Source organism: Heteronotia binoei, chromosome 13, assembly GCF_032191835.1.
Source record: "Heteronotia binoei isolate CCM8104 ecotype False Entrance Well chromosome 13, APGP_CSIRO_Hbin_v1, whole genome shotgun sequence".
NCBI classification, from domain to species: domain Eukaryota; kingdom Metazoa; phylum Chordata; class Lepidosauria; order Squamata; family Gekkonidae; genus Heteronotia; species Heteronotia binoei.
Window position 1 is genome coordinate 15,833,847 of NC_083235.1, and position 27,550 is coordinate 15,861,396.

General features: G+C 46.1%; 3 protein-coding genes and 1 pseudogene across 3 annotated transcripts; 2 read left to right on the forward strand and 2 right to left on the reverse strand.

Moving 5' to 3' along the window:
- Nucleotides 1-276: 276 nt before the first annotated feature.
- LOC132581455 (olfactory receptor 1361-like) lies at nucleotides 277-27,270 on the reverse strand. The gene is made up of 2 exons (XM_060252697.1): nucleotides 26,738-27,270; nucleotides 277-1,227 (listed from the first exon to the last, which is right to left on the reverse strand). The coding sequence occupies exons 1-2, from the start codon at nucleotides 27,228-27,230 to the stop codon at nucleotides 287-289; spliced, it is 1,434 nt and encodes a 477-aa protein (XP_060108680.1). The 5' UTR covers nucleotides 27,231-27,270; the 3' UTR covers nucleotides 277-286.
- Nucleotides 7,945-8,208, forward strand: LOC132581454 (thymosin beta-4-like). Its single transcript, XM_060252696.1, has one exon. The coding sequence runs from the start codon at nucleotides 8,016-8,018 to the stop codon at nucleotides 8,151-8,153; it is 138 nt and encodes a 45-aa protein (XP_060108679.1). The 5' UTR covers nucleotides 7,945-8,015; the 3' UTR covers nucleotides 8,154-8,208.
- Nucleotides 15,390-15,669, reverse strand: LOC132581453 (thymosin beta-4-like; annotated as a pseudogene).
- LOC132581452 (olfactory receptor 1B1-like) lies at nucleotides 20,026-21,015 on the forward strand. Its single transcript, XM_060252694.1, has one exon. The coding sequence runs from the start codon at nucleotides 20,027-20,029 to the stop codon at nucleotides 20,960-20,962; it is 936 nt and encodes a 311-aa protein (XP_060108677.1). The 5' UTR covers nucleotide 20,026; the 3' UTR covers nucleotides 20,963-21,015.
- Nucleotides 27,271-27,550: the final 280 nt, after the last annotated feature.

A 27,550-nucleotide genomic window follows, 5' to 3' on the forward strand; every position in this document is an offset into this window, starting at 1 on the left:
TTTAAGTTTCCTTGTACTGACGTGACACTTTTAATTTAAGTAACTCTAGACAATTATTGTGTGCTTCTTCACCCAGGTAAAGATTCATATAGTCTGGAAGTGGTATTAATGTTTTAAAAATGAAATCCATGAATGAATGAGTGAGCCAGTGAATGAATGAATGAGTGAATTAATGAATGACTGAACGAATGCGGCCCCTTTTGGCCATCCCTTCTTAAGAACACTTCTCAAAGTCACTTATGAAGCATCGGATCAGGGATGTGCGGGGACCAACATCTCACAGTTGTTAGTGAGAAAATGATATCCTACCCAAGAGATTCCTCAGGGCTTTTTGGACCTCTTTATTCCTGAGGCTGTAGATGTAGGGGTTGGACATTGGGGTGATGATAGTGTACATGAGAGCAAAAATGGTCCCTCGTTGGGAAGAATAGCTGGATGTGGGTAGGAAGTAGACCCCAATGATTGCACCATAGAAGAGCACCACCATGGTAAGATGAGAGCTACACGTGGAGAACGCCTTGCGCCTTCCTGAGGCGGAGAACTTCATCACAGCTGCCACAATGCGGAGGTAGGTGATGATGATGAAGGCAAAGGACCCCAGGATGACAGGCATGCCCTCGAAGAAGATGGCCGCTTCATTGATGCTGGTGTCCGAGGTGGAGAGCTGGAGCAAGGGCTCGTGGTCACAGAAGTAGAGGGGCAGATGGTTGTCCCCACAATAACTGAGGCGCAGGAGGAGGCCAGCATGCAGCATGGAGTGGAGGGTAGAAATGATCCAGCACCCAGCCACCAAGCGTCCGCAGACCTTCCGGTTCATCACGATGGCATAGTGAAGTGGATTGCAAATGGCGACATAGCGATCCAGAGCCATAACGCTCACCATGAGAATGTCTGTGATGCCAAACACATAGAAGAAGAAGAACTGAGCCATACAGGAATAGAAAGGGATTGTCTTGGAAGAGGACATGAAGTGGACCAGCATCTGAGGCACCGTGACTGTGAGGAAGCCCACGTCCACCACGGAAAGGCTCCGCAGCAGGAAGTACATGGGGGTCTGAAGCCGGGTTTCCACGGTGATGAGAATGAACATCATGATGTTGCCCAGGAGGCCTGCCCCATACATCAGCAGAAAGAAGACGAAGAAGAGAGACTGTTGTTCAGGTTGTGAGAAGAGACCAAGAAGCACAAACTCCACAACGTCAGTGCCATTCTCACAGTCCATGTGACCTGTGGAGAGAATCACAGTTGGAAGGAACCAGGAGGTCTTACAGATCTTGGCAACCCTACAGGAGTTAGGGTTGCCAATCCCCAGGTGGGGACACGGGATTCCCCCAGTTTGGAGGCCCTCCCCCCGCTTCAGAGTAATCAGAAAGCAGGGTGGGGGATGTCTGCTGGGCACGTCATTATTCCTTATGGAGAACAATTCCCTTAGGGAATAATGGAGAATTGATCCACGGGTATCTGGGGTTCTGGGGGGACTGTTTTTTGAGGTAGAGGCACCATATTTTTAGTATAGCATCCAGTGCCTCTCCCCAAAGCACCCTCTAAGTTTCAAAATGATTGGATCAGGAGGTCCAGTTCTATGAGCCCCAAAAGAAGGTACCCCTATCCTTATTATTTCCAATGGAGGGAAGGCATTTAAATGGTGTGCGGTCCCTTTAAAAGTGATGGCCAGAACACCCTTTGGAGTTCAATTATGCTTATCATAACCTTGCTTCTGGCTCCACCCCGATGTCTCCTGGCTCCACCCCCCAAAGTCCCCAGATATTTCTTGAATTGGATTTGGCAACCCTAACAGGAATAGAGTAGAAATTGAGATCTGTGAATCCTTTTTGTCCTACTCTTCAGGGGGGAGGGTTTTTTTTTTTTTTAAATGCTTATGGAGGATTCAGGGGTGATATGAGAGAGGTTTACAAAATTATGCATGAGATAAAGAAGGCAGAGAAAGAACTAGTTTTCTCCCTTTCTCGCAGTACAAGAACTCGTGAGCGCTCTATGAAATTAATGAGGAGTACATTTAGAACAGATAAAAGGAAGTTCTTCTTCACCCAGAGGGCGATTAGCATGTGGAATTCACTGCCACAGGAGGTGGTGGCAGCTGCGAGTATAGATAGCTTCAAGAGGGGATCAGGTAAACATGGAGCAGAGATCCATCAGTGCCTGTAGCTACAAGGGGGCCTGTAGGGGCACAGCCCCCCAACTTCTGGGTGGGTTGGCCTGGCTCTGAGCCCCCAACCAGCCCCCGGGGCCTCTGCCACATCCTCGTGTGTGGGGCGTGTGGCAGATGCAGCCCCCCGTCTCCCATGCAAGTTGAAAGGGCTTACGGCGTTCGGCGATCAGCTGTTCGCCGGGCCCTTTAATTCACGTGGGAGGCCAGGACTGCTTCTGCTGCTGGCCCCATGTGCTATTTGAGTGGCAGGGAAGGAAGGGCGTTGGCGGTGGTGAGAGTGGCAGGGAGGGAAGGGAAGGTTGTGCAGGGCAGCGGCTGGTGTGTTGGTAGGTCAGGGTGGCCATGAGAGCAGCTATGGGCTGGGGCTACTGAGTGCCCCCCCTGACCTTCCAAATCCTGGCTACTAGCCACAAGGTATACATGGAACACTTTGTCTGGGTCACTGACGATTTGTATTCTTGGTGCTTGGGGTGGAGCAACAGTGGGAGGTCTTCCGGAGTTCTGGCTCTACTGGTGGACCTCCTGATGGCCCCTGAGTTTTGGGCACTGTGTGACACAGAATGTTGGACTGGATGGGCCACTGGCCTGATCCAACAGGGCTGCTCTTATGTCCTTAGGATGCAAAGGTACAACACATATTGTCTTCAGCTTGCATGTAATCAGCTTGATTACAGAACAAAGTTAGAGTCCAATGGCACCTTTAAGACCAATAAAGTTTTATTCAGGGACACTCCATCAGACAATAGAATGGAATGGCACATGAAAGCGCACACCCTGAATAAAACCTTGTTGATCTTAAAAGTGCCATTGGACTCTTAACTTTGTTCTGTTGCTTCAAACCAACACGGCTGCCCACCCGGATATGGTTTGAGTATATATCTTAAATGCATGGAAGTCATTTCCTTTCTGCTCTTATCAAACTGATTACAGTATGTGTTGTGCCTCTGCATCCGTTACAGGCATTCTTGAAAATACACCTCCCGCCTTTGGACCGTTGAAGTGCACGTGGACTCTCAAAAGGTCAGGGCTTTTTTTGTAGCAGGAACTCCTTTGCATATTAGGCCACACACCCATGGTGTAGCCATAGGATTGCCAAGTCCAATTCAAGAAATATCTGGGGACTTTGGGGGTGGAGCCAGGAGCAAGGATGTGACAAGCATAATTGAACTCCAAGGGAGTTCTGGCCATCACATTTAAAGGGACAGCACAACTTTTAAATGCTTTCCTTCCATAGGAAATAATGAAGGGTAGGGGCCAGTCACAGTAGGCCCAGTACGAAGAGCCCTGTAAGCTCTTGGAAGATTGGCTACATAAGAGGAGTATGGCCTAATATGCAAAGGAGTTTCTGCTACATTAAAAAACCCCTGCAAAAGGTCATTTGTTGTTCAGTCGCACAGTCGAGTCTGACTCTTTGCGACCCCACGGACAAAGTCACGCCAGGCCCTCCTGTCTTCCACTATCCTCCGAAGTCTGCACAAATTTGTGTTAGTTACATCAGTAACACTGTCCAACCGTCTCATCTTTTGCCGTCCCCTTCTTCTTTTGCCTTCTGTCTTTACCAGCATCAGGATCTTCTCCAGTGAGATCTCCCTTCTCATTGGGTGGCCAAAGTATGGGAGATCATACAGGACACCAATCTAACTGTTTTCCTGCAGACCACGGTGGCTGGCCCCCTGACACTACTAAAGTGATTCTCAGCAGGGGTGGAATTCTAGCAGGAGCTCCTTTGCATATTAGGCCACACCCCTCTGATGTAGCCAGTCTTCCAAAAACTTACAAAAAAGAGCCTTGTAAGCTCATGGAGGATTGGCTACATCAGGGGTGTGTGGCCTAATATGCAAAGGAGCTCCTGCTAGAATTCCACCCCGGGTTCTCAAGAATAAAGGACTTCAAACATGAAATGCCGTTGCATGGAAATACTTTTCCATGGCTAACACTACAGCAGTTGTCTGCTACTACCTGCTGTTGCGTGTGACCGATCAAACACCAGCAAACATTTGAAAATGGTACACTTCAGCTGCGAGTTTAGCCACGTGTGCGCTGCCGAATATTGTAAAAATAATCAAGCAAGAAAATCAAAAGTCAATACATGTGGTCAGGGGTCATTTTGTAGACAAAGAGGTGCCGGAGCTCATTAGCACACCTCATTTGCACTACTCATTTGCATATGCCACAGACCCCTGACATCACCAGAAGGTGTGCTAAATTATATCAGCTCAGCATCTACCTTAAAATGCGTCTTGAATGATAAAAACCTTACTCCCATCAGACTTCTAAAATCACTTTCTTCTATGTGGCCACAGTGGCATGATGATCTCCATCTGTCTACATGTTTTGGTTATTTTACCATTTTTTGTGGGGGGGGAAATATTAGAAAGTTTATCAAATCTTAGAGTTCAGCAAGATTCTCACAGGGGGGTTGAACAATGGGGACCAGAAGCAAGGATTTGGGGGGGGGGGGGGCAGGGGGAGAAAGAAAGAGCACAATAAAATTTAGAGGTTCCGGAGCTCCACTCCTGTGAGCTGCTGCCCAAAATGAGGCCTGGATGTGGTACATGCTGATATCAAATTCTGCATATCCTGCCAAAACTAATCCCGCGGAGAATTTTGAAAAAGATCTGGGAGAGGAAGTTCATTTCAGGACTACATAAATTCACTCACAAGTTCCCAGAAATTACCCTGAACAATCCTTATTGCCAAATCATCCGCCAATGCCAAATTTCGACTTCTTTCTCATTTTGTATTTGACATGATGTAACTGTGTCAGGTATTTCTACGTTCCTCAGATCTGGAGGGCAGGGGATGAGAAGTGATCGTTATCATCAGGGCTTGTTTTGTAGCAGGAACTCCTTTGGATATTAGGCTGCACCCCCCCTGATGTAGCCAATCCTTTTGGAGCTTACAGTAGGCCCTTTACTAAGAGCCCTGTAAGCTCTTGGAGGATCGGCTACATCAGGGGTGTGTGGCCTCATATGCAAAGGAGTTCCTGCTACAAGAAAAGCCCTGGTTACAATAATAAACTAGTGGTCTTATAGCCCACTTTAGATATGTATATTTCAAATGCTTATCACAGAATGAGCATTCAACAAGCATGTCTCTTTCCATCAAGTTGCACCAGACCTATGGTGACCCCACCAGGTTTTCCAAGGCAAGAGATGAACAGAGGTGGCTTGCTATTGCCTGCCTCTGCGGAGCAACCCCGGACTTCCTTGGTGGTCTCCCACCCCAGTACTAACCAGGATGGACCCTGCTTAGCTTCTGAGATCTGACGAGATCAGGCTATCTGGGGCTAGCCAGGCAAGGCAACATCTCCCCAAGCCAGGGGTGGCCAAACTGCGGCTCAGGAGCCACATGTGGCTCTTTCACACATATTATGTGGCTCTCAAAGCCCCCACGACCCCCATCTGCTGGCTTTAAATCTCTTTGCCAAGCCAAGCCTTCAGCGGCTTGGAGAATGCATTCAAAGTTAAATTTGCTCTCTTTCCACCTCTCCCTCCTTCCTCCATCTATTTTCCTTCCTTCCTTCCGTCTTGCAGTTCTCAAACAGCTGACGTTTATTCTACATGACTCTTGCATTAAGCAAGTTTGGCCATCCTTGCCCTAAAAGGTAAAAGTGGTCCCCCTGTGCAAGCACCAGTCGTTTCTGACTCTGGGGTGACGTCGCATCACGATGTTTTCATGGCAGACTTTTTACAGGGTGGTTTGCCATTGCCTTCCCCAGTCATCTACACTTCCCACCACAGCAAGCTGGGTACTCATGTTACCAACCTCAAAAGGATGGAAGGCTGAGCCAACCTTGAGCCGGCTACCTGAAGCCAGCTTCTGCCAGGATTGAACTCAGGTCGTGAGCAGAGCTTAGGACTGCAGTACTGCAGCTTTACCACTCTGCACCATGGGGCTCTCTCTCCCTGCCCTATACCATGCATATTTGCTCAGAAGAATGTCCAACTGTGGCCAGTTGGGCTCACAGAGAGCTGTGCCTTGCAAAAGCTCATCTTGAAATAACTATTGATAGTCTTTGAGGCTCTTTTATGTTGTTTTTCTTAGTGACAGGCAGCATTCAAGCCCCCTGTCCCCAGCTGAGCCTGTGATATGGAACACCAAACTTCTGCCCCAAGATCTGGGCCTGAGGGACTCTCTTTGCCCACCATGTGCCCCCTCCCAGAACTATCCTCTGAACAGTGTTGTGCCTCTGACTGTTGCACAGATGTTACATACAAACACACTTATGCAGGCTCACTCATTCAGAATCACCTTCCCCTCCTCTCCCCACCACAGGCACCCTGCAAGGTAGGAAGGGCTGATGGAGCACTGAGAGAACTGTGATTGGCCCAAGGTCACCCAGCAGGCTGCATGTGGATGAGCAGGGGAATGAAACCTGGTTCTCTGAACAACTACACTGCACTGGCAGATAGCTAGGACATCACAAAAGGAAGAAGACCGGCTCAAAAGACTTCAGCAACACCTTGACCGGTCAAGCCGGTCAAGCCGGCACAACACTGTTCAGAGGATAGTTCTGGGAGGGGAGCACATGGTGGGCAGAGTGGGTCCCTCAGGTCCAGATTTTGGGGCAGAAGTTTGGTGTTCCATAGGGGAGGGACGGTGGCTCAGTGGTAGAGCATCTGCTTGATAAGCAGAAGGTCCCACGTTCAATCCCTGGCATCTCCAAAAAAGGGTCCAGGCAAATAGGTGTGAAAAACCTCAGCTTGAGACCCTGGAGAGCCAGTCTGAGAAGACAATACTTACTTTGATGGACCAAGGGTCTGATTCAGTATAAGGCAGCTTCATATGTTCATATGTTCATGTTCAAGCCTGATCTCATCAGATCTCGGATGCTAAGCAGGGCCGATCCTGGCAAGTATTTGAATAGGAGACTGTTTTGGAATACCAGGACTGGGAGGCAGAGGCAGGATGTATTAAGCCATTTTCTGAATGTCCTCCATGCCCCAGTAGGGGTTGCTAGAATACACCATGACTTCCAGGCATGGGCGCACACACACACACACACACACACACACAGACTTCAGAGCATGGACACATGATTCTGCCTTATACTGAATCAGACTTCTGGTTCATCTAGATCAGTATTGTCTACTCAAGCTGGCAGGAGCTCTCCAGAATCTGAGCAGAGGTCTTTCCCATCACCTGCTGCCTGGTCCTTTCCACTGGAGATGCCGGGGATTGAACTTGGGACCTTCTGCATGCCGAACAGAGGCTCTTCTACTGAACCAGCAGCCCTCCCCTAAAGCAGTCCTTCGTACATGAATACTCTTGAAGTTGCCTTATACTGAATCAGACCTTTGGTCCACCAAAGTCAGTATTGTCTGCACAGACTGGCAGCGGCTCTCTAAGGTCTCAGGGGGAGATCTTTCTCATCACCTGGTCCTTTGGACTGGAGATGCCGGGGACTGAACCTGGGACCTTCTGCATGCCAAGCAGAGGCTCTATCACTGAGCTGTGTCAGGATCTTTCCTATCACCCACTACACGGTCCTTTTTAACTGGAGATGCCAGAGATTGAAACTGGGACCTTTTGCATGCCAAAGCAAATGCTCTACTCATCTCCTTTTCTCATGGACACACTCAAGGACGTGCTGATGTACACAAACACACACATAACCATTTGTACTTCTTTCACCTCAGAAGGACAATTGTACCACTCTTTGCCCGGGGCAAACAATTCAAACCCCACCCTCAAGGCGCTACTAGTAGTCAGTGTCTACATGAGAATCTGCAGTAGAATTTTAAAAAATGCGTGGACCAGGTAAAACTACCCTCCGGAGCAGCTTCTGTAAAGATCGGAGTTGTGTCTGTGTGTGCAAAGCATCACTGATTAATCGGCAAATATGTCTGACAAACCAGATATGGCTGAAATTGAGAAATCTGATAAGTCTAAGTTGAAGAAGACAGAAATGCAAGAGAAGAGCCCATTGCCTTCCAAGGAAGCAATTGAACAGGAGAAGCGAGCGGGTGAATCAGAATGAAATCAGCCCTTCCAGATTATGCACTGTACATTCCACGAGCATCGCCTGCTTATTTTACTTCTTTTAGCTGTTTTAAGTCGGCAAGATGCAGAGAGGTCGGCTAAAGTCCAAAGGACTGACCTGCCCCTTTCACATCCAAAAATGCACAGAGAGAGAGAACTACTGATGCTGCACGAAGGCGCTACCCTTTCCCTCTGCCTGTCCAGCTTCGGTCCTGATGGCAAGAAGAGCTTGCAGGTTTCCTGAAAGAAGATCCCGGGTGGGACTACAGTCATCTAGTAACACAGGAATACACACAAAGCTGTGCCATGGTCCCGCAAGCTGCAAAATGCCCTTAAGCGAGTGCCATTTTTTTCTTGTTCAAATGATTTTAATTATTGGAATGCACAATTTTTTAAATATGCAAATAAAATGTTTTAAATCCTGGGGGGGGGGGGGGGAATGTGTGGACCAGATGAAAGGACCAGAGACGGTACGCCATTCCATCCAACCCGTGCCTACCTCCGTCCAGACGATCCTGACCTCACCGATCGGCCCTTCTGACATTGAAGAAATGCAGTAAGCAAAAGAGGAATAGCAACAATGCCAGGGAGAATTATTCTGGGAGTCTTGAAACAGGAAGGCACATTCCCCTTTAAGCCTTCGCACTGTAAATCCCTGAGGATATAAGCACAGAGCCAGAATAGATGCTGTTGGTTTCCTTCACTGTTCTCTAACTACAAACTCAAAACCCTTGATGCTATAAATGGCTATTTTAAACCCTTTTTTATTAATAGTAGGCCAATTAATTTTAGAGTGTATACTAGCAATGGCTGGTATGATTTGGAATGTAAGGCGACCGAAAAGAGATTACATCGTTAATGAGACTAGCAAGACGTAATAATTATGATTTGCTGATGTCACATATTCTGAAAGTTAGGTCTTACTATAAAAATTTAATCAAACAGAAGAAAAGGGAGAATGCCAATTCTTTATGGGATGAGCTTGAATTAGCTGTTTCAAGGAAAAATGAAACTCGATTTTGGGATATTGTCTCTAATTGTTTTAATAGCTGCCCTCAACAGCTGGATGCACACATCCTCCCAAAGCTTGGGCTCTGCATTATAGTCAGGTATTTGGGTTATCTGTAGCTTCTTCCCCTGTAGATATTCCACAATTGCAAAACTTTAATTTTGATATAACAGATCTACCCATGTGGGAACTTCAGTCTCGGAGAAAGAGATTGATGGTATAATTAGTTATTTGGCCTCTGGAAAATCTTCTGGGGAAGACTTGATCCCCTCAGACTTCTATAAAGCCTTTCCCTCATGGTGGTCGCCTGTACTAGCCACAGTTTTTTCACAAATCAATGATACAGGCATAATCCCTTCCGGCTGGAAGCTCAGTATCATCGTCCCTATTCATAAGAACGAGGTTAAATCAGCTCCTCAGAATTATAGGCCAATCAGCTTGCTTGACATAGCAGCAAAAATATACAGTAAATATTTGCTGTTTAAGCTTGAGTATTGGGTCATTGAGAGCCATATTATTCACCCACACCAAGCAGGTTTTAGGAAAGGTTTTTGCACTGTTGACCATTGCCATACCCTTCATCATTTGATGCATGCCGGCCTAAAAGGTCCCACGAAATCTCTATACGTAACATTTGTGGACCTGGCCGCTGCATTTGATTCTATTGATAGGAACTGTTCATGGCAAAAGCTATCAGATTTGAATATTGACAAAAGGTTGTTATTTTTGTTACACGAGTTGCATACTAATATTAGTGCTCAAATCAGAGTGGGAACTTCAGGCTCGCTACAAAAAGAATCCCAATCTGTAAAGGAGTGAAGCAGGGATGCGTGTTGGCTCCTACTTTGTTTAATCTGCTTATTAATAACGCAGTTGAGAGGTTATCTGGTCCACAGTTTTTCCCGCCTACTCGTGGAAAGGATAAAATTTCAGTTTTGTTATATGCTGATGATATGGCCCTAATTTCGCTTACCAAATTTGGGATGAGAAGGTTGTTGCAGCAATTAGGACTATATTGTAAAGAAGAGGCCCTTAACATCAACTATGGCAAGACGAAGGTGATGGTCTTTAGGAAAAGGGCTCAAATATCATCCTGGAGTATACTTGGTAACCCAATTAATCAATGTAGCTCCTTCAAATACTTAGGTATTACTTTTAGAGAGAATTTGAACTGGAATGTGCATATTGCTACAGTCAAAGCATCTGCTGCGTGGATTGTGGGGGCTTTTCTGAGATTTTATTATACTAAGGGAGGTTTTCTTATTGACCCCGTTCTAAAATTATTCAAAAGTAAAGTCATACTCCACCTTTGGTACGGTGCCGAGGTCTGGGGATGGAAAGAGGACATCCTCACTGGTGTGGAAACTATCCAAAATCAGTTTTTAAGGCGCATTCTGGCTTTCCCTAGGGGAACACCGGCTGCCCTGATGAGAGCAGAAACTGGCCTTCCTTCCCTAAGGGCACGGGTACATCTTGCTGTTCTAAAAGCCTGGAAAACAACAGATCGGTCAGATCTGATTCGTTTAGTCAACTAGCTTTTAACTCAATGTTATCTAATGATCCAGAGCGCCTTAGCTTTTTCAATACTTGTAAAATATTCTATTCCTGATGACCTTCTTGCTGTCTCAGTAGACAATAGACATCTCAGAGATTGGGTATTCAAGTGCGATGCCACATTAGACAGACAACTAATTTTAAAATGTCAGTCAGCACTATGGTTTAAATGATTTAAGAATGATCATTCCAGGTCTCCCTACCTGGTTGGTATAGCTAACCATAACCTCAGAGTTGCCTTCACATCCTTGCGATTTGAAACAATGCCAACGGCAGTGCTCACTGGCTGTTATAGTAAAATACCTAAGGAACAGCGTGTCTGTATTTGTGGCATTTCTCTTAGTGAAGATTTACCTCATTACATTCTTAACTGTCCATTGTACGCTCAACCCAGGGCAAAAATTCTCTCCGGGATATTAACTAATCTACATGCCTATTCAGATTCTGAGAAGATTGTATTTCTGTTAGCTGATTTTGATGCCAATATAGCTCATAGTATGGCATTGTATGCCCTAGCAACGAAGAAATAACGGGCCAAAGCTGTTTGTACTGGTGCTAATTAACTACTTTTTTGTGGTTATTCTGTGATCGCAATATTTGTTCTTATTTTATGGTGTATTTTGCCCTGGTTTGTTTCACATGCGGTTTTTTGTATTTGCTTATATTTTTGATGTATTTTTCACAATTTGTCTCATTTATATTTATATATATATATTGTTCCACCTGAACATTTTATCTGTGTGATTTTCTTTTTGTTTGCAATGGCCTATGGCTTAACACAAATAAATTACTACTTCTACTTCTGAAGGTAAAAGTGGTCCCCCTGTGCAAGCACCAGTCGTTTCTGACTCTGGGGTGACGTCGCATCACGATGTTTTCATGGCAGACTTTTTACAGGGTGGTTTGCCATTGCCTTCCCCAGTCATCTACACTTCCCGCCCCTCAGTAAGCTGGGTACTCATGTTACCAACCTCAAAAGGATGGAAGGCTGAGCCAACCTTGAGCCGGCTACCTGAAGCCAGCTTCTGCCAGGATTGAACTCAGGTCATGAGCAGAGCTTAGGACTGCATTACTGCAGCTTTACCACTCTGCACCATGGGGCTCTCTATCCCTGCCCTAGACCATGCATAATTGCTCAGAAGAATGTCCAACTGTGGCCTGTTGGGCTCACAGAGAGCTGTGCCTTGCGAAAGCTCATCTTGAAATAACTATTGTTAGTCTTTGAGACTCATTTATGTTGTTTTTCTTAGTGACAGGCAGCATTCAGGCCCCCTGTCCCCAGCTGAGCCTGTGATATGGAACACCAAACTTCTGCCCCAAGATCTGGGCCTGAGGGACCCACTTTGCCCACCATGTGCCCCCTCCCAGAACAATCCTCTGAACAGTGTTGTGCCTCTGAGTGTTGCACAGATGTTACATACAAACACACTTATGCAGGTTCACTCATTCAGAATCACCTTCCCCTCCTCTCCCCACAACAGGCACCCTGCAAGGTAGGAAGGGCTGATGGAGCACTAAGAGAACTGTGATTGGCCCAGGGTCACCCAGCAGGCTGCATGTGGATGAGCAGGGGAATGAAACCTGGTTCTCTGACTTCCAGGCATGGGCACACACACACACACACAGACTTCAGAGCATGGACACATGATTCTGCCTTATACGGAATCAGACCTCTGGTCCATCTAGATCAGTATTGTCGACTCAAGGTGGCAGGAGCTCTCCAGAATCTGAGCAGAGGTCTCTCCCATCACCTGCTGCGTGGTCCTTTCCACTGGAGATGCCGGGGATTGAACTTGGGACCTTCTACATGCCGAGCAGAGGGTCTTCTACTGAACCAGCAACCCTCCCCTAAAGCAGTCCTTCATACATGAACACTCTTGAAGTTGCCTTATACTAAATCAGACCTTTGGTCCACCAAAGTCAGTATTTTCTGCTCAGACTGGCAGCAAGGTCTCAGGGAGAGGTCTTTCACATCACTTGGTCCTTTGGACAGGAGATGCCAGAGATTGAACCTGGGACCTTCTGCATGCCAAGCAGAGGCTCTACTCATCTCCTTTTCTCATGGACACACTCAAGGACGTGCTGGTGTACACAAACACACATAACCATTTGTACTTCTTTCACCCCAGAAGGACAATTGCACCACTCTTTGCCCGGGGCAAACAATTCAAACCCCACCCTCAAGGCGCTTCTAGTAGTCAGCTCCCGTGAGCTCCCACTGAATTTGAGACCTGGCCCTGAAAAGATCAATGGTAAAGCTTCCTTTGGAATCCTGTGTGCAGTCCCTGTGTCTCCAAAAGAACACTGCAGAGCTGGGAAAAGTACAAAGGAGGGCGACCAAGATGCTTAGGGGGGTTGGAGCACCTTCCTTGTGAGAAAAGGCTGAAAATACAGCTTATAAACATACAGGCTTTATTCTGTCCTTCAACTGAACACCCTTGGGTTGGAAGGGCAGAGACAATGGCCATGGACCCTTTCTCCCCTGCCACACACTCACATGTGGTTATGTCATAGAGGGTAGCAGGGGTAGCATCTACGGCTCCGAATCGTGGGTTTTATACCGTCATCACCTGCGACTCCTTGAGCGCTGTCATCAGCGCTGCCTTCGCACCATCCTCAACATCCACTGGAGTGACTTTGTGACCAACACTGAAGTCCTCAAGAGGGCGGAGGTTACAAGCATCGAGGCATTGCTGTTGAAGACGCAGCTGCGCTGGGCCGGGCATATCTCCAGGATGGAAAACCACCGCCTTCCCAAGATTGTCCTGTATGGCGAACTTTCCACCGGCCATCAAAATAGAGGGGCACCAAAGAAGAGGTACAAGGACTCCTTGAAGAAATCCCTTGGTACCTGTTGCATTAACCATCACCAGTGGTCTGACCTAGCCTCAGATCGCAAAGCATGGAGGCACACCATCCACCAGGCTGTCTCTTCCTTTGAGAACGCACGCATAGCTGGTCTTGAGGACAAAAGGAGATCGAGGAAGAATCGTACTGCTATAGCACCAACCCCAAATCAGACTTTTCCCTGCAGCCACTGTGGCCGGACCTGCCTGTCCCGCATTGGTCTTGTCAGCCACCAGCGAGCCTGCAACAGACGTGGACTACTGCACCTTTCTTAAATCTTCGTTCGCGAAGTCAAGCCGAGAGAGATAGAGCAGGGGTAATTTTGTAAAAAAATAGCTGACAGAGCTCATTAGCATAACTCATTAGCAAATGCTGCCGCCACCCCACCAAAAGCACCCTGATGCAAGAAAGGAGAGCCCTGGGCGAGCAAGGCCTGCTTGGGCTGGCTAGAGATCCAGCCAGACCAAGCAGGCCTCACTCACCTGGGGCTCTCCTGGGCCGACCCCCCCCCCCCAGTCAAAAGGCCAGCAAGCCACCCACCTCCCAAAATCACATAAGAAGTGGAGAAAGGGTGGCACAGGCTTCTCCAAGGGTTAATGAGGGCTGATGGGGGCGTGACAAAGCCCCTGGTGGCTGGCTGCATGCTCTCCTAATCCAGGGATTGTTATGCAGCTGCACCTACTATTCAATGGACAAGATAGGTGGGGAAGAAGAGGGGGAACTATCAGAAAGGTTCAGGAGCTGCACTCCTATGAGCTCCTGCTGAATCTGAGGCCTGGATGATAGCCAATTTGGTGTAGTGGTTAAGTGTGCGGACTCTTATCTGGGAGAACCAGATTTGATTCTCCAGTCCTCCACTTGCAGCTACTAGAATGGCCTTGGGTCAGCCATAGATTTAGCAGAGGTTGTCCTTGAAAGGGCAGCTTCTGTGAGAGCTCTCTCAGCCCCACCTACCTCACATAGTGTCTGTTGTGAGGAAGGGGGATTGTGAGCTGCTCTGAGACTCTGAGATTTGGAGTGGAGGGTGAGATATAAATCCAATGTCATCTTCTGCTTCTTCTCCTTCTCCTTCCACTTCCTTGATTCTATCCTGCAAAGTATTGACCTGCTTATCGCATTGTATTCTACCAATCCCTCCTCTCATGCTCATTTCCACTACAGTTTCTCAGTCGAACTCCCATCTCCCTAAACTAGAGACTGAAAGTCCAGCACAGGGAGAAGAGATGGAGACACCATTTTTAAAAGTTTGAGTTAGTACTTAGACAACAGTGAAGGAAACCAACAGCATCTATACTGGCTCTGTGCTTATATCCTCGGGGATTTACAGTGCTAAGGCTTAAAGGGGAACCTGCCTTCCTGTTTCAAAACTCCCAGAATAATTCTCCCTGGCATTATTACTATTCCTTTTTTGCTTAGTGCATTTCTTCAATGTCAGAAGGGCCGATCGGTGAGGTCAGAATCGTCTGGACGGAGGTAGGCACGGGTTGGATGGAATGGCGTACTGTCTCTGGTGCTTTCATCTGGTCCACACATTTTTTCCCCAGGATTTAAAACATTTTATTTGCATATTTAAAAAATTGTGCATTCCAATAATTAAAATCATTTGAACAAGAAAAAAATGGCACTCGCTTAAGGGCATTTTACAGCTTGCGGGACCATGGCACAGTTTTGTGTGTATTCCTGTGTTACTAGATGACTGTAGTCCCACCTGGGATCTTCTTTCAGGAAACATGCAAGCTCTTCTTGCCATCAGGACCAAAGCTGGACAGGCAGAGGGAAAGGGTAGCGCCTTCGTGCAGCATCAGTAGTTCTCTCTCTCTATGCATTTTTGGATGTGAAAGGGGCAGGTCAGTCCTTTGAACTTTAGCCGACCTCTCTGCATCTTGCCGAGTTAAAACAGCTAAAAGAAGTAAAATAAGCAGGCGATGCTTGTGGAATGTACAGTGCATAATCTGCAAGGGCTGATTTCATTCTGATTCACCCGCTCGCTTCTCCTATTCAATTGTTTCCTTTGAAGGCAATGGGCTCTTCTCTTGCATTCCTGTCTTCTTCAACTTAGACTTACAAATTTCTCAATTTCAGCCATATCTGGTTTATCAGACATATTTACCAATTAATCAGTGATGCTTTGCTCCGGAGGGTAGTTTTACCTGGTCCACGCATTTTTTAAAATTCTACTGCAGATTCTCCTGTAGACACTGACTACTAGAAGCGCCTTGAGGGTGGGGTTTGAATTGTTTGCGCTGGGCAAAGAGTGGTACAATTGTCCTTCTGGGGAGAAAGAAGGACTAATGGTTATGTGTGTTTGTGTACACCAGCACGCCCTTGAGTGTGTCCATGAGAAAAGGAGATGAGTAGAGCATTTGCTTTGGCACGCAGAAGGTCCCAGTTTCAATCTCTGGCATCTCCAGTTAAAAAGGACCATGTAGTGGGTGATAGGAAGGATCCTGACACAGCTCAGTGGTAGAGCCTCTGCTTGGCATGCAGAAGGTCCCAGTTTCAGTCCCTGGCATCTCCAGCCAAAGAACCAAGTGGTGTGAAAGACCTCTCCCTGAGAGCTTGGAGAGTTGCTGCCAGTCTGTGCAGACAATACTGACTTTGGTGGACCAAAGGTCTGATTCAGTATAAGGCAACTTCAAGAGTGTTCATGTATGAAGGACTGCTTTAGGGGAGGGTTGCTGGTTCAGTAGAAGAGCCTCTGCTCGGCATGCAGAAGGTCCCAAGTCCAATCCCCGGCATCTCCAGTGGAAAGGACCAGGCAGCAGGTGATGGGAAAGACCTCTGCTCAGATTCTGGAGAGCTGCTGCCAGCCTGAGTTGACAATGCTGATCTAGATGGACCAGAGGTCTGATTCAGAATAAGGCAGAATCATGTGTCCATGCTCTGAAGTCTGTGTGTGTGTGTGTGTGTGTGTGTGTGTGTCCATGCCTGGAAGTCATGGTGTATTCTAGCAACCCCTACTGGGGCATGGAGGACATTCAGAAAATGGCTTAATACATCCTGCCTCTGCCTCCCAGTCCTAATATTCCAAAACAGTCTCCTATTCAAATGCTTGCCAGATCAGCCCTGCTTAGCATCCGAGATCTGATGAGATCAGGCTTGCCCGGTCAAGGCGTTGCTGAAGTCTTTTGAGCTGGTCTTCCTTTTGTGATGTCCTAGCTATCTGTCATCCTTTGGTCTGCCAGTGCAGTGTAGTTGTTCAGAGAACCAGGTTTCATTCCCCTGCTCATCCACATGCAGCCTGCTGGGTGACCTTGGGCCAATCACAGTTCTCTCAGTGCTCCATCAGCCCTTCCTACCTTGCAGGGTGCCTGTTGTGGGGAGAGGAGGGGAAGGTGATTCTGAATGAGTGAGCCTGCATAAGTGTGTTTGCATGTAACATCTGTGCAACAGTCAGAGGCACAACACTGTTCAGAGGATTGTTCTGGGAGGGGTGGGCAAAGTGGGTCCCTCAGGCCCAGATCTTGGGGCAGAAGTTGGTGTTCCACATCACAGGCTCAGCTGGGGACAGGGGGCCTGAATGCTGCCTGTCACTAAGAAAAACAACATAAATGAGCCTCAAAGACTAACAATAGTTATTTCAATATGAGCTTTCGCAAGGCACAGCTCTCTGTGAGCCCAACTGGCCACAGTTGGACATTCTTCTGAGCAAATATGCATGGTCTAGGGCAGGGATAGAGAGCCCCATGGCGCAGAGTGGTAAAGCTGCAGTACTGCAGTCCGAGCTCTCTGTTCACGACCTGAGTTCGATCCCTGAGGAAGCTGGTTCCAGGTTGACTCAGCCTTCCATCCTTCCGAGGTTGGTCAAATGAGTCCCCAGCTTGCTGTGGGGGGAGTGTAGATGACTGGGGAAGGCAATGGCAAACCACCCTGTAAAAAGTCTGCCATGAAAACATCATGATGTGACGTCACCCCAGAGTCAGAAACGACTGGTGCTTGCACAGGGGGACCACTTTTACCTTTTTAGGGCAAGGATGGCCAAACTTGCTTAATGCAAGAGTCATGTAGAATAAACGTCAGCTGTTTGAGAACTGCAAGACGGAAGGAAGGAAGGAAAATAGATGGAGGAAGGAGGGAGAGGTGGAAAGAGAGCAAATTTAACTTTGAATGCATTCTCCAAGCCGCTGAAGGCTTGGCTTGGCAAAGAGATTTAAAGAGACACCTTCTCCAAGCCAGCAGATGGGGGCAGTGGGGGCTTTGAGAGCCACATAATATGTGTGAAAGAGCCACATGTGGTTCCTGAGCCGCAGTTTGGCCACCCCTGGCCTGGGGAGATGTTGCCTTGCCTGGCTAGCCCCAGATAGCCTGATCCCGTCAGATCTCAGAAGCTAAGCAGGGTCCATCCTGGTTAGTACTGGGGTGGGAGACCACCAAGGAAGTCCGGGGTTGCTCCGCAGAGGCAGGCAATAGCAAGCCACCTCTGTTCATTTCTTGCCTTGGAAAACCTGGTAGGGTCACCATAGGTCTGGTGCAACTTGATGGAAAGAGACTTGCTTGTTGAATGCTCATTCTGTGATAAGCATTTGAAATATACATATCTAAAGTGGGCTATAAGACCACCAGTTTATTATTGTAACCAGGGCGTTTCTTGTAGCAGGAACTCCTTTGCATATGAGGCCACACACCCCTGATGTAGCCGATCCTCCAAGAGCTTACAGGGCTCTTAGTAAAGGGCCTACTGTAAGCTCCAAAAGGATTGGCTGCATCAGGGGGTGTGGTCTCATATGCAAAGGAGTTCCTGCTACAAAGAAAGCCCTGATGATAACGATCACTTCTCATCCCCTGCCCTCCAGATCTGAGGAACGTAGAAATACCTGACACAGTTACATCATGTCAAATACAAAATGAGAAAGAAGTCGAAATTTGGCATTGGAGGATGAATTGGCAAGAAGGATTGTTCAGGGTGAACTCTGGAAACTTGTGAGTGAGTGAATTCATGTAGTCCTGAAATGAATTTCCTCTCCCAGATCTTTTTCAAAATTCTCTGCGGGATTAGTTTTGGCAGGATATGCAGATTTTGATATCCGCATGTACCACATCCAGGCCTCATTTTGGGCAGCAGCTCACAGGAGTGGAGCTCCGGAACCTCTAAATTTTATTGTGCTCTTTCTTTCTCTCCCCCCCCCCCAAAAAAATATCCTTGCTTCTGGTCTCCATTGTTCAACCCCCCTGTGAGAATCTTGCTGAACTCTAAGATTTGATAAACTTTCTAATATTTCCCCCCACAAAAAATGGTAAAATAACTAAAACATGTAAAGTAGACGGATGGAAATCTTCATACCATACCAAACCTTTAATGGCATAACAGTTGCAAATAAAAATACATAGAATATAAAAATTTAAACATTGGCAATAAAATCAAAATGAAACCGAGCTTACAGATGCATTCGTACATGGTCAGATTTAGATTTAAGGATGTCAGCCAAAAATTTTCCCACAGCCTTGCTAACCTCCCCCTGAGTATCGTTCAATAAATAACAACAGGGTTTCAGAATAGAAAGCTTGTGAAATAAATCTTTGCGGAGATAATGATAAAAGGAACAATCAAGCAATATTTGCTGAATTGAGTCGGGAATATTCGCTCCACAGGAACAGAGTCTGTCGCCTAAAGGGACTCGATGATATCTCCCTTGTAAAACTTTGGAGGGAAACACATTTAGTCTAGCCAACATAAATGCCCTGCGATGACTTGCAATGGTTAAGTCTGATAGATAATGGGCATTCTTTGCCTTCTTTATCTCATCCATAATTTTGTAAACCTCTCTCATACCACCCCTGAATCCTCTATAAGCATTTCTTTAAAAAACCCTCCCCCCTGAAGAGTAGAATAAAAGGATTCACAGATCTCAATTTCTACTCTACTCCTGTTAGGGTTGCCAAATCCAATTCAAGAAATATCTGGGGACTTTGGGGGGTGGAGCCAGGAGACTTGGGGGCTGGAGCTAGGAGACATTGGGGTGGACCCAGAAGCAAGGTTATGATAAGCATAATTGAACTCCAAAGGGCGTTCTGGCCATAATATTTCAAGGGATTGCACACCGTTTAAAATCCTTCCCCCATTGGAAATAATGAAGGATAGGGGCACCTTTTTGGGGGCTCATAGAACTGAACCTCCTGATCCAATCATTTTGAAACTTAGAGGGTGCTTTGGGGAGAGGCACTGGATGCTATACTGAAAATATGGTGCCTCTACCTCAAAAAACAGGCCCCCCCAGAACCCCAGATATCCGTGGAACAATTCTCTATTATTTCCTAAGGGAATTGTTCTTCATAAGGAATAATGAACAGCCCAGCAGACATCCCTTCCCTGCTTTCTGATTACCCTGAAGTGGGGCGAGGGCCTCCAAACCGGGGGAATCCCCTGTCCCCACCTGAGGATTGGCAACTCTAACTCCTGTAGGGTTGCCAAGAACTGTAAGACCTCCTGGTTCCTTCCAACTTTGATTCTCTCCACAGGTCGCATGGACTGTGAGAATGGCACTGACATTGTGGAGTTTGTCCTTCTTGGTCTCTCCTCACAACTTGAACAACAGTCTCTCTTCTTCGTCTTCTTTCTGCTGATGTATGGGGCAGGCCTCCTGGGCAACATCATGATGTTCATTCTCATCACCGTGGAAACCCGGCTTCAAACCCCCATGTACTTCCTGTTGCGGAGCCTTTCCGTGGTGGATGTGGGCTTCCTCACAGTCACGGTACCTCAGATGCTGGTCCACCTCATGTCCTCTTCCAAGACAATCCCTTTCTATTCCTGTATGGCTCAGTTCTTCTTCTTCTATGTGTTTGGCGTCACAGACATTTTCATGGTGAGCGTTATGGCTCTGGATCGCTATGTCGCCATTTGCAACCCGCTTCACTATGCTATGGTGATGAACCGGAAGGTCTGTGGATGCTTGGTGGCTGGGTGCTGGATCACTTCTACCCTCCACTCCATGCTGCATGCTGACCTCCTCCTGCGCCTCAGTTATTGTGGGGACAACCACCTGCCCCACTACTTCTGTGACCATCAGCCCTTACTCCAGCTCTCCTCCTCAGACACCAGCATCAATGAAGGGGTCATCTTCTTCGAGGGCATTCCTGTCATCCTGGGGCCCTTTGCCTTCATCATCATCACCTACCTCCGCATTGTGGCAGCTGTGATGAAGTTCTCCGCCTCAGGAAGGCGCAAGGCGTTCTCCACGTGTAGCTCTCATCTTACCATGGTGGTGCTCTTCTATGGTGCAATCATTGGGGTCTACTTCCTACCCACATCCAGCTATTCTTCCCAACGAGGGACCATTTTTGCCCTCATGTACACTATCATCACCCCAATGTCCAACCCCTACATCTACAGCCTCAGGAATAAAGAGGTCCAAAAAGCCCTGAGGAATCTCTTGGGTAGGATATCATTTTCTCACTAATAATTGTGAGATGTTAGTCCCTGCACATCCCTGATCCGATGCTTCATAAGTGACTTTGAGAAGTGTTCTTAAGAAGGGATGGCCAAAGGGGGCCCCATTCATTCAGTCATTCATTCATTCACTCATTCATTCATTCACTGGCTCACTCATTCATTCATGGATTTCATTTTTAAAACATTAATACCACTTCCAGACTATATGAATCTTTACCTGGGTGAAGAAGCACACAATAATTGTCTAGAGTTACTTAAATTAAAAGTGTCACGTCAGTACAAGTAAACTTAAAATTAAAAAAAGAATATGTGATCACTGTTGTATCCGTGGGGCACAAATTGTTTGGCCAGGAGATGAAAAGACCATGAGACTGAATTTCACAACCTGTCTGGTTCAAGGAGCTCCTTTTAGATTGGTTAGCACTCATTTTCCGCTTGACTGTTCTCCAGCGATAAATGAACTTATGACTTTTCATTATTGCACCCCTTAGTGTTTCTTCCTGTTGATCTGTTTCTGTAAAAAATTGATGTCTTCCCATATCAGAAGTGCTTCAGTTGCATTTAAATGGTGTATAAACTACATCAGATTGTTGCCTGCCACTATCACTATAAAGGAAAAGGTAAAGGTAGTCCCCTGTGCAAACACCAGTCATTTCCGACTCTGGAGTGATGTCGCATCACAACGTTTTCATGGCAGACTTTTTACGAGGTGGTTTACCATTGCTTTCCCCAGTCATCTACACTTTCCCCCCAGGAAGCTGGGTCATTTTACCGACCTCAGAAGGATGGAAGGCTGAGTCAACCATGAGCCAGCTGCCTGAACCCAGCTTCCTCTGGGATCAAACTCCTACCACTTTACTAGACCATACTACTATACCATTATATACCACTATACTCACTATTTATTTATTTAGATTTTTATTGCACCCTCCCCAAAAGTGGGCTCAGGGTGGATTACAACAAGAAAAGAGTCCAATAACTCTTTCCAATAAAATTCAGCATATATATATATATGTGTGTGTGTGTGTGTGCGTGTATAATCTATCTATCGATATCGATAGATAGATAGATAGATACACACAGACGCACAAAGAGTTTATAAGAATTAAAATCATTAAAATATAACATTAAAACAGGTAGCAGCAATTGCACAGAGACTTTTTTAGTCTGCATAGATTGAGTCAGAGGGATGCAATAAAACTCTATGTTGTGCCACAACTTTGTGTCTCTGCTTCTCGGTTTTTGCTCATGACAGGAGCCATGCACTCCTCTCTGCCCATTCCTTGAGAGCCAGTTTTGTGTAGTGGTTAAGTGTGCGGACTCTTATCCGGGTTTGATTCCCTGCTCCTCCACTTGCACCTGCTAGGATGACCTTGGGTCAGCCAAAGCTCTGGCAGAGGTTGTCCTTGAAAGAGCAGCTTCTGGGAGAGCTCTCTCAGCCCCACCTACTTCACAGGGTATCTGTTGTGTGGGAGCAAGATAAAGGGGATTGTGAGTTGCTCTGAGATTCGGATCAGAGGGCAGGGTATAAATCAAATGGTGTCTTCTTCTTCCCTGCCCCTTCAGCCACTCTCCCTGCAGGCTTCCTGAGGAAATGTCCAACAGGAAGGGCTCTCAGGTGCTGTGGAGAGGGGTAGTGCAGGTCCCACTGGTCGATGGCAGGACCAGCAGCACAGACAGGTTCTCTCACTCACCTCACAAATTTCTGTGTGAAGGGGAGAGGGGGCAGAGTGAATTCTGGAAGAATAAGATGGCTTCTTGCAACAGCTAAAATGTGAGGCTGGACCAGGGAGACTCAAATTTCATTCCCCCATCTTTTTTTCCCCATTTTCCCCCCATTTTTATTTTAATAAAATAAATACATTCTCCAAACAAATAAGTACATTATGGGTAAGCACAAAACAAAATATAGAACTGTGAAATAAGTGACTAAGATAATCAGATTACAATTGCAGCAGATCTATGGGATATACAGGACTTGGAACATTATCCATTAAAATCATATAATTTAACAAGGGCAACCAAATCACTGGAAAGTCAGAATTACACTCAGCAATCTCTCTGTATTGGTTATGGTACAAAATCTTTTCCATAACGGAAAAATCTCCAGATATTATCAAACCATAACGAAATTGATGGTGGTGAGTTACATTTCCACCTAGACGCTAATAGCAGCTCGTGCTGCTGTTTTTCCTTTTAGAATTAGTGGACATTAGTCTAAAAAACCCCACCTATTTTCAGTTTGATGGTGAATTTTATTGGAAGATAAAGGGTGTTGCCATGGGGTCCACCTTTGCGCCAAGTGTGGCCAATCTGTTCATGGCCATCTTGGAAGATAGCTCCATTTACAGTGACACCAGCAATCCCTTCTAGAAGAAGAAGAAGAAGAAATTGGATTTATATCTTGCCCTATACGCTGAATCTCAGAGTGGTCACAGTCTCCTCTACCCTCCCCCCCACAACAGACACCCTGTAAGGGTGAGCTTTTTAGAGAGCTTTTTACAGCAGCTGCCCTTTCAAGGACAACTCCTGTGAGAGCTATGGCTGACCCAAGGCCATTCCAGCAGCTGCAAGTGGCGGAGTGGGGAATCAAACCCGGTTCTCCCAGATAAGAGTCCGCGGACTTAGCCACTACACCAAACCGGCTCTCATGTGCATACTCATTCAAGAACATACTCATGTATGTTCATTACATTGATGACATCTTTACAGTTCTGGGTGATTCAGAGGTGGTTGACCCTTTTATTGATTGGCTTAATAACATCCATCATACCATAAAATATTCAGCACAGGGCAATTGTGAAAACGCTAACTCTCTTGATGTTACTGTGTATAAGAACTGCAATAACTGGCAACCAAACTATTCAGAAAACCAACAGAAAGAAACTCTTAGCTAGTGTACAAATCCTTTCACCCCGAATATTCGAGACAAAATTGCCATATGGGCAAATACTCAGAATCAAACACAATGTGACTAAACCTCAGGATTTTGAGAAGGAGCGCAATAGTTTTTGAGAAGGAGCGCAATAGTTTTTGAGAAGGAGCATAATACAGGACTTCCACACAACAGAATATCTTACGGAGGTGATACACAATGCCATTCGGAGAGCAGAATTTGTGGGTAGAACTTCCCTGTTTAGAACTGACAGTGTTGCCAGCAGACAATTGAACAGATTGACACGTGCTTTTGATTTTACCCCATTACCAGATGATAGTCAAAGGATCATCAACAAACATTGGCACCTGCTTTTTAATATTCTGGGGTGTGGGATCAGTCCTTTGATTGGATTTAGAAGATTATGTGGTACAGGCTAGATTGAGAATGGAGGAGAGCAGATCTACAAGTGGGGTAGGTCACTTTAAATGTTCAGGTTGTTCCATGCGTCCACAAACCTTAGAATTTCAGAGCCCCAATGGTGTTACCATCACACTCAAACACTTCAATAATTATCACACACAACAGGTGGTATACTGCTTGGTCTGCCCATGTCCCAGGTGGTACGTGGGAAGCACGAACCAACAATTGAGGGCCAGGATCTTGGATCAAAGGTTGCAGGTTCGTCTCTCTGTGCTTAATGTTCTGCTGCACTTTGCAGAGATGGGTCATGGGGCAGATAAGTTTAAACTTCTTGTTCTATACAAATATGAAGGGATAGTGGGACAGAAGCAAGATGTTAGACAAAAATTACTTAGGGAAGAAACCTTTGGTCATTTAAATTGGACATTCTGGTCCCCAGTGGGTTGAATGTCAATCTGGATTTTTCATGTTTCTTATAGAAATGTTATATCATTTCTGCACTGTTACTTCTGGAACTGTAATGTAAAAGATTGTATCTTTAAATGGTGTATGTGGCATACCGCAGCTGTATTAAATTATGTCTTTTTAGAGTGTGAGACCTCCGGACATCCTTTCTGGATGTCCTGGGACTGAGGAGCCAGCATCTTTTGACTCATCATATTTGAGAATGGAGTGTAAATGCAAGCTTAGATGCACATGAGCGGATATAATTGCTTTTTGCAGTAATGTTAAGTATTTAAGAGGTTTGTCTTTTTAACAGATATTGAAGCTCACATAACCCCAATTTAAAATCTGACTAAGCGATACGTGAAATGGCCAGTTACTGCCTGTAATTAATCAGAATTTTGGGGTACAGCCTTTGTTTCAATCAACAACCTCTGAAGGACACTGGCTTCCGTTATGAAATTTGAAATGGTTGTGGTGGAATGACTAGGACTATAAACTACTGCTTTGTTTGTCCCTGCTAACAGCAGGACTTTATTGGGTCAAAGATTTTAAATATGAAGTGTGTGTGTTTGTAACACATGCTTAGAATTACTGAGATATCACATTTATACATTTTGTATATTTGCACAAAAATTTTGAGTTCGCCACTAATTCACAGTGGTGAGTTTTTGTCTTTTGTTGTATAATTTTCACACAGCTTCCTCGGGTTTGTTAGACTTCAACTTTTCCTAGTATGACTGTATTTTATGGTGACTTCTCAGAATGTGCCTCTCTTTATTCAGGACTTTATGGTGACTGAAGCCTCCAAACTTCAATCCAAACTGAGCCTCCCAATGAAGTAAAAAATTGCTAATTGAAAATGTGCTGCCTTATAGCTTTTCATACCCACACACCTACCCAGTCCTATTTTTTTTGTAACCCTACCCCTTCTTCTTTGCGTTTTCCCTTTCGAAGGTAATCAAACCATATTACAAATAGCCAGAGTTTCCATGTAACTCACCTGACTGGCACTTTTAAACTGGTGTCTCTCTTTTTAGATTTTAATAATTTCTTGGTTTTAAGAAAAGCCCTGTCAACAAACTTATGTAGCTCAACCCTATATACACATAGAGAGAGACAGGGTTGAGGAACATAAACTTGTGTCCTTATGTTCCTCAACCCTTTTCATGTATGTTCTTCAATCCTGTTTCTCTGTGTGTATATATACAGATATGTACAAGAATTGTGGAAGTACATCCTTTTGCTTCATGTAAATATGTCCAGCTCTGACCTAGAAAACCCAGGGAAGCCCAAACTTGTCGGATTTCAGAAGCTAAGCAGGGCCAGCCTTGGCCAGTATTTGGGTGGAAGAGCTTCAAGGAATACCAGGGTCACAATACAGAAGTGGGCAGTGGCAAACCACCTCTGAATGTCTCTTGCCTTGCAAACCCAAGGGGTCACGATAAGTCAGATGTGACTTGAGTGTGTTTCTGTCAATCACAAGCACTGATTGTCCTTTCAAGCTCTAAGATATAATAGTGATTACTTGCGTGATGACTTGCGTGGTCCATCTGTGGTTTTCTTGAGTAAAGGTTATTTTCAGGAAAGACCCTCACTGCGTTTCCACCTTCCTGCAAAGAGCTCTACGCAACGCACCTTTGACATCATTGTTCCTCAAGCTGTATATAAAAGGATTGAGCATCGGTGTGACAATGGTGTACATGACTGTAGTGACTCTTCCCTTCTCTGCTGAGTACCGAGCTGTGGGCTGGAAGTAGACTCCGATGACTGTGCCGTAAAAGAGGGTGACCACAGAGAGATGAGCCCCACAGGTCGAGAAAGCCTTGCGCCATCCGGAACCTGAGGGCAGATTCAGCACGGTGACCAGGATGAGGGCATAGGAGACCACAATGAAGACAAACAGACTGAGCACTACTAAGGCCCCTTCAGTGAAAATCGACATCTGAATAAAACTGGTATCGGTGCATGACAGGGCTAGCACTGGCTGGTGGTCACAGAAGAAGTGGGGAATCTCCCGGGGTGCACAAAATGAGAGGCGAGACATCAGGATAATGTGCAGCAGGGAATGGAGGTGAGAGACTATCCAAGAACTGGCCACAAACCCCACACAGAGGCTCCGGCTCATCACGCCGGTGTAGTGCAAGGGATTGCGGATGGCTATATAGCGGTCATAAGCCATGGCAGCCAGAAGGAAGCTGTCGGTGACCCCAAAGGCAAAAAAGAAATACATCTGAGTCAGGCAGCCAGCGTAAGAGATGGTCTTCGCCTCTGAGACCAGGTTGGCCAACATTTTTGACACGGTGACTGAGGTGAAGCAAGCGTCCGCCAGGGAAAGATGGCTCACAAAGAAGTACATGGGATTGTGGAGATGGGTGTCCCAGACGATCAACAGGATGATCAAGAGGTTCCCCAGGATAGCCACGATATACATGACTAGAAAGATAGCAAAGAGGAGCTTCTGCTGTCTTGGCTCAGAGGACAGGCCCAAGAGAATGAACTCAGGCCGAATTGTGAGGTTTTCACTACCCATGTGAATGAAGAGACTGTGAGGGAAACGAGAGCAAAATTCATGATCAACGAATGAGAGTAGTCATATTGGTCTGTGGTAGAAGGGCTAAATTCAAGTCCAGTAGCTCCTTAAGAGACTAACAAGGTCTTCAGGGTTTGAGATGTCAACAGTCAAATTTTATTATTTTATTATTATTTATTAGATTTATATCCTGCCTTCCCCACCGAAGCAGGCTCAGTTCTGATGAAGAGAGCTTTGACTCTTGATAATGTATACTCTGAACGTCTTGGTCTCTAACGTGCTCCTGGACTTGAATCCAGCTCTCCCTGAAAGAAGTAATG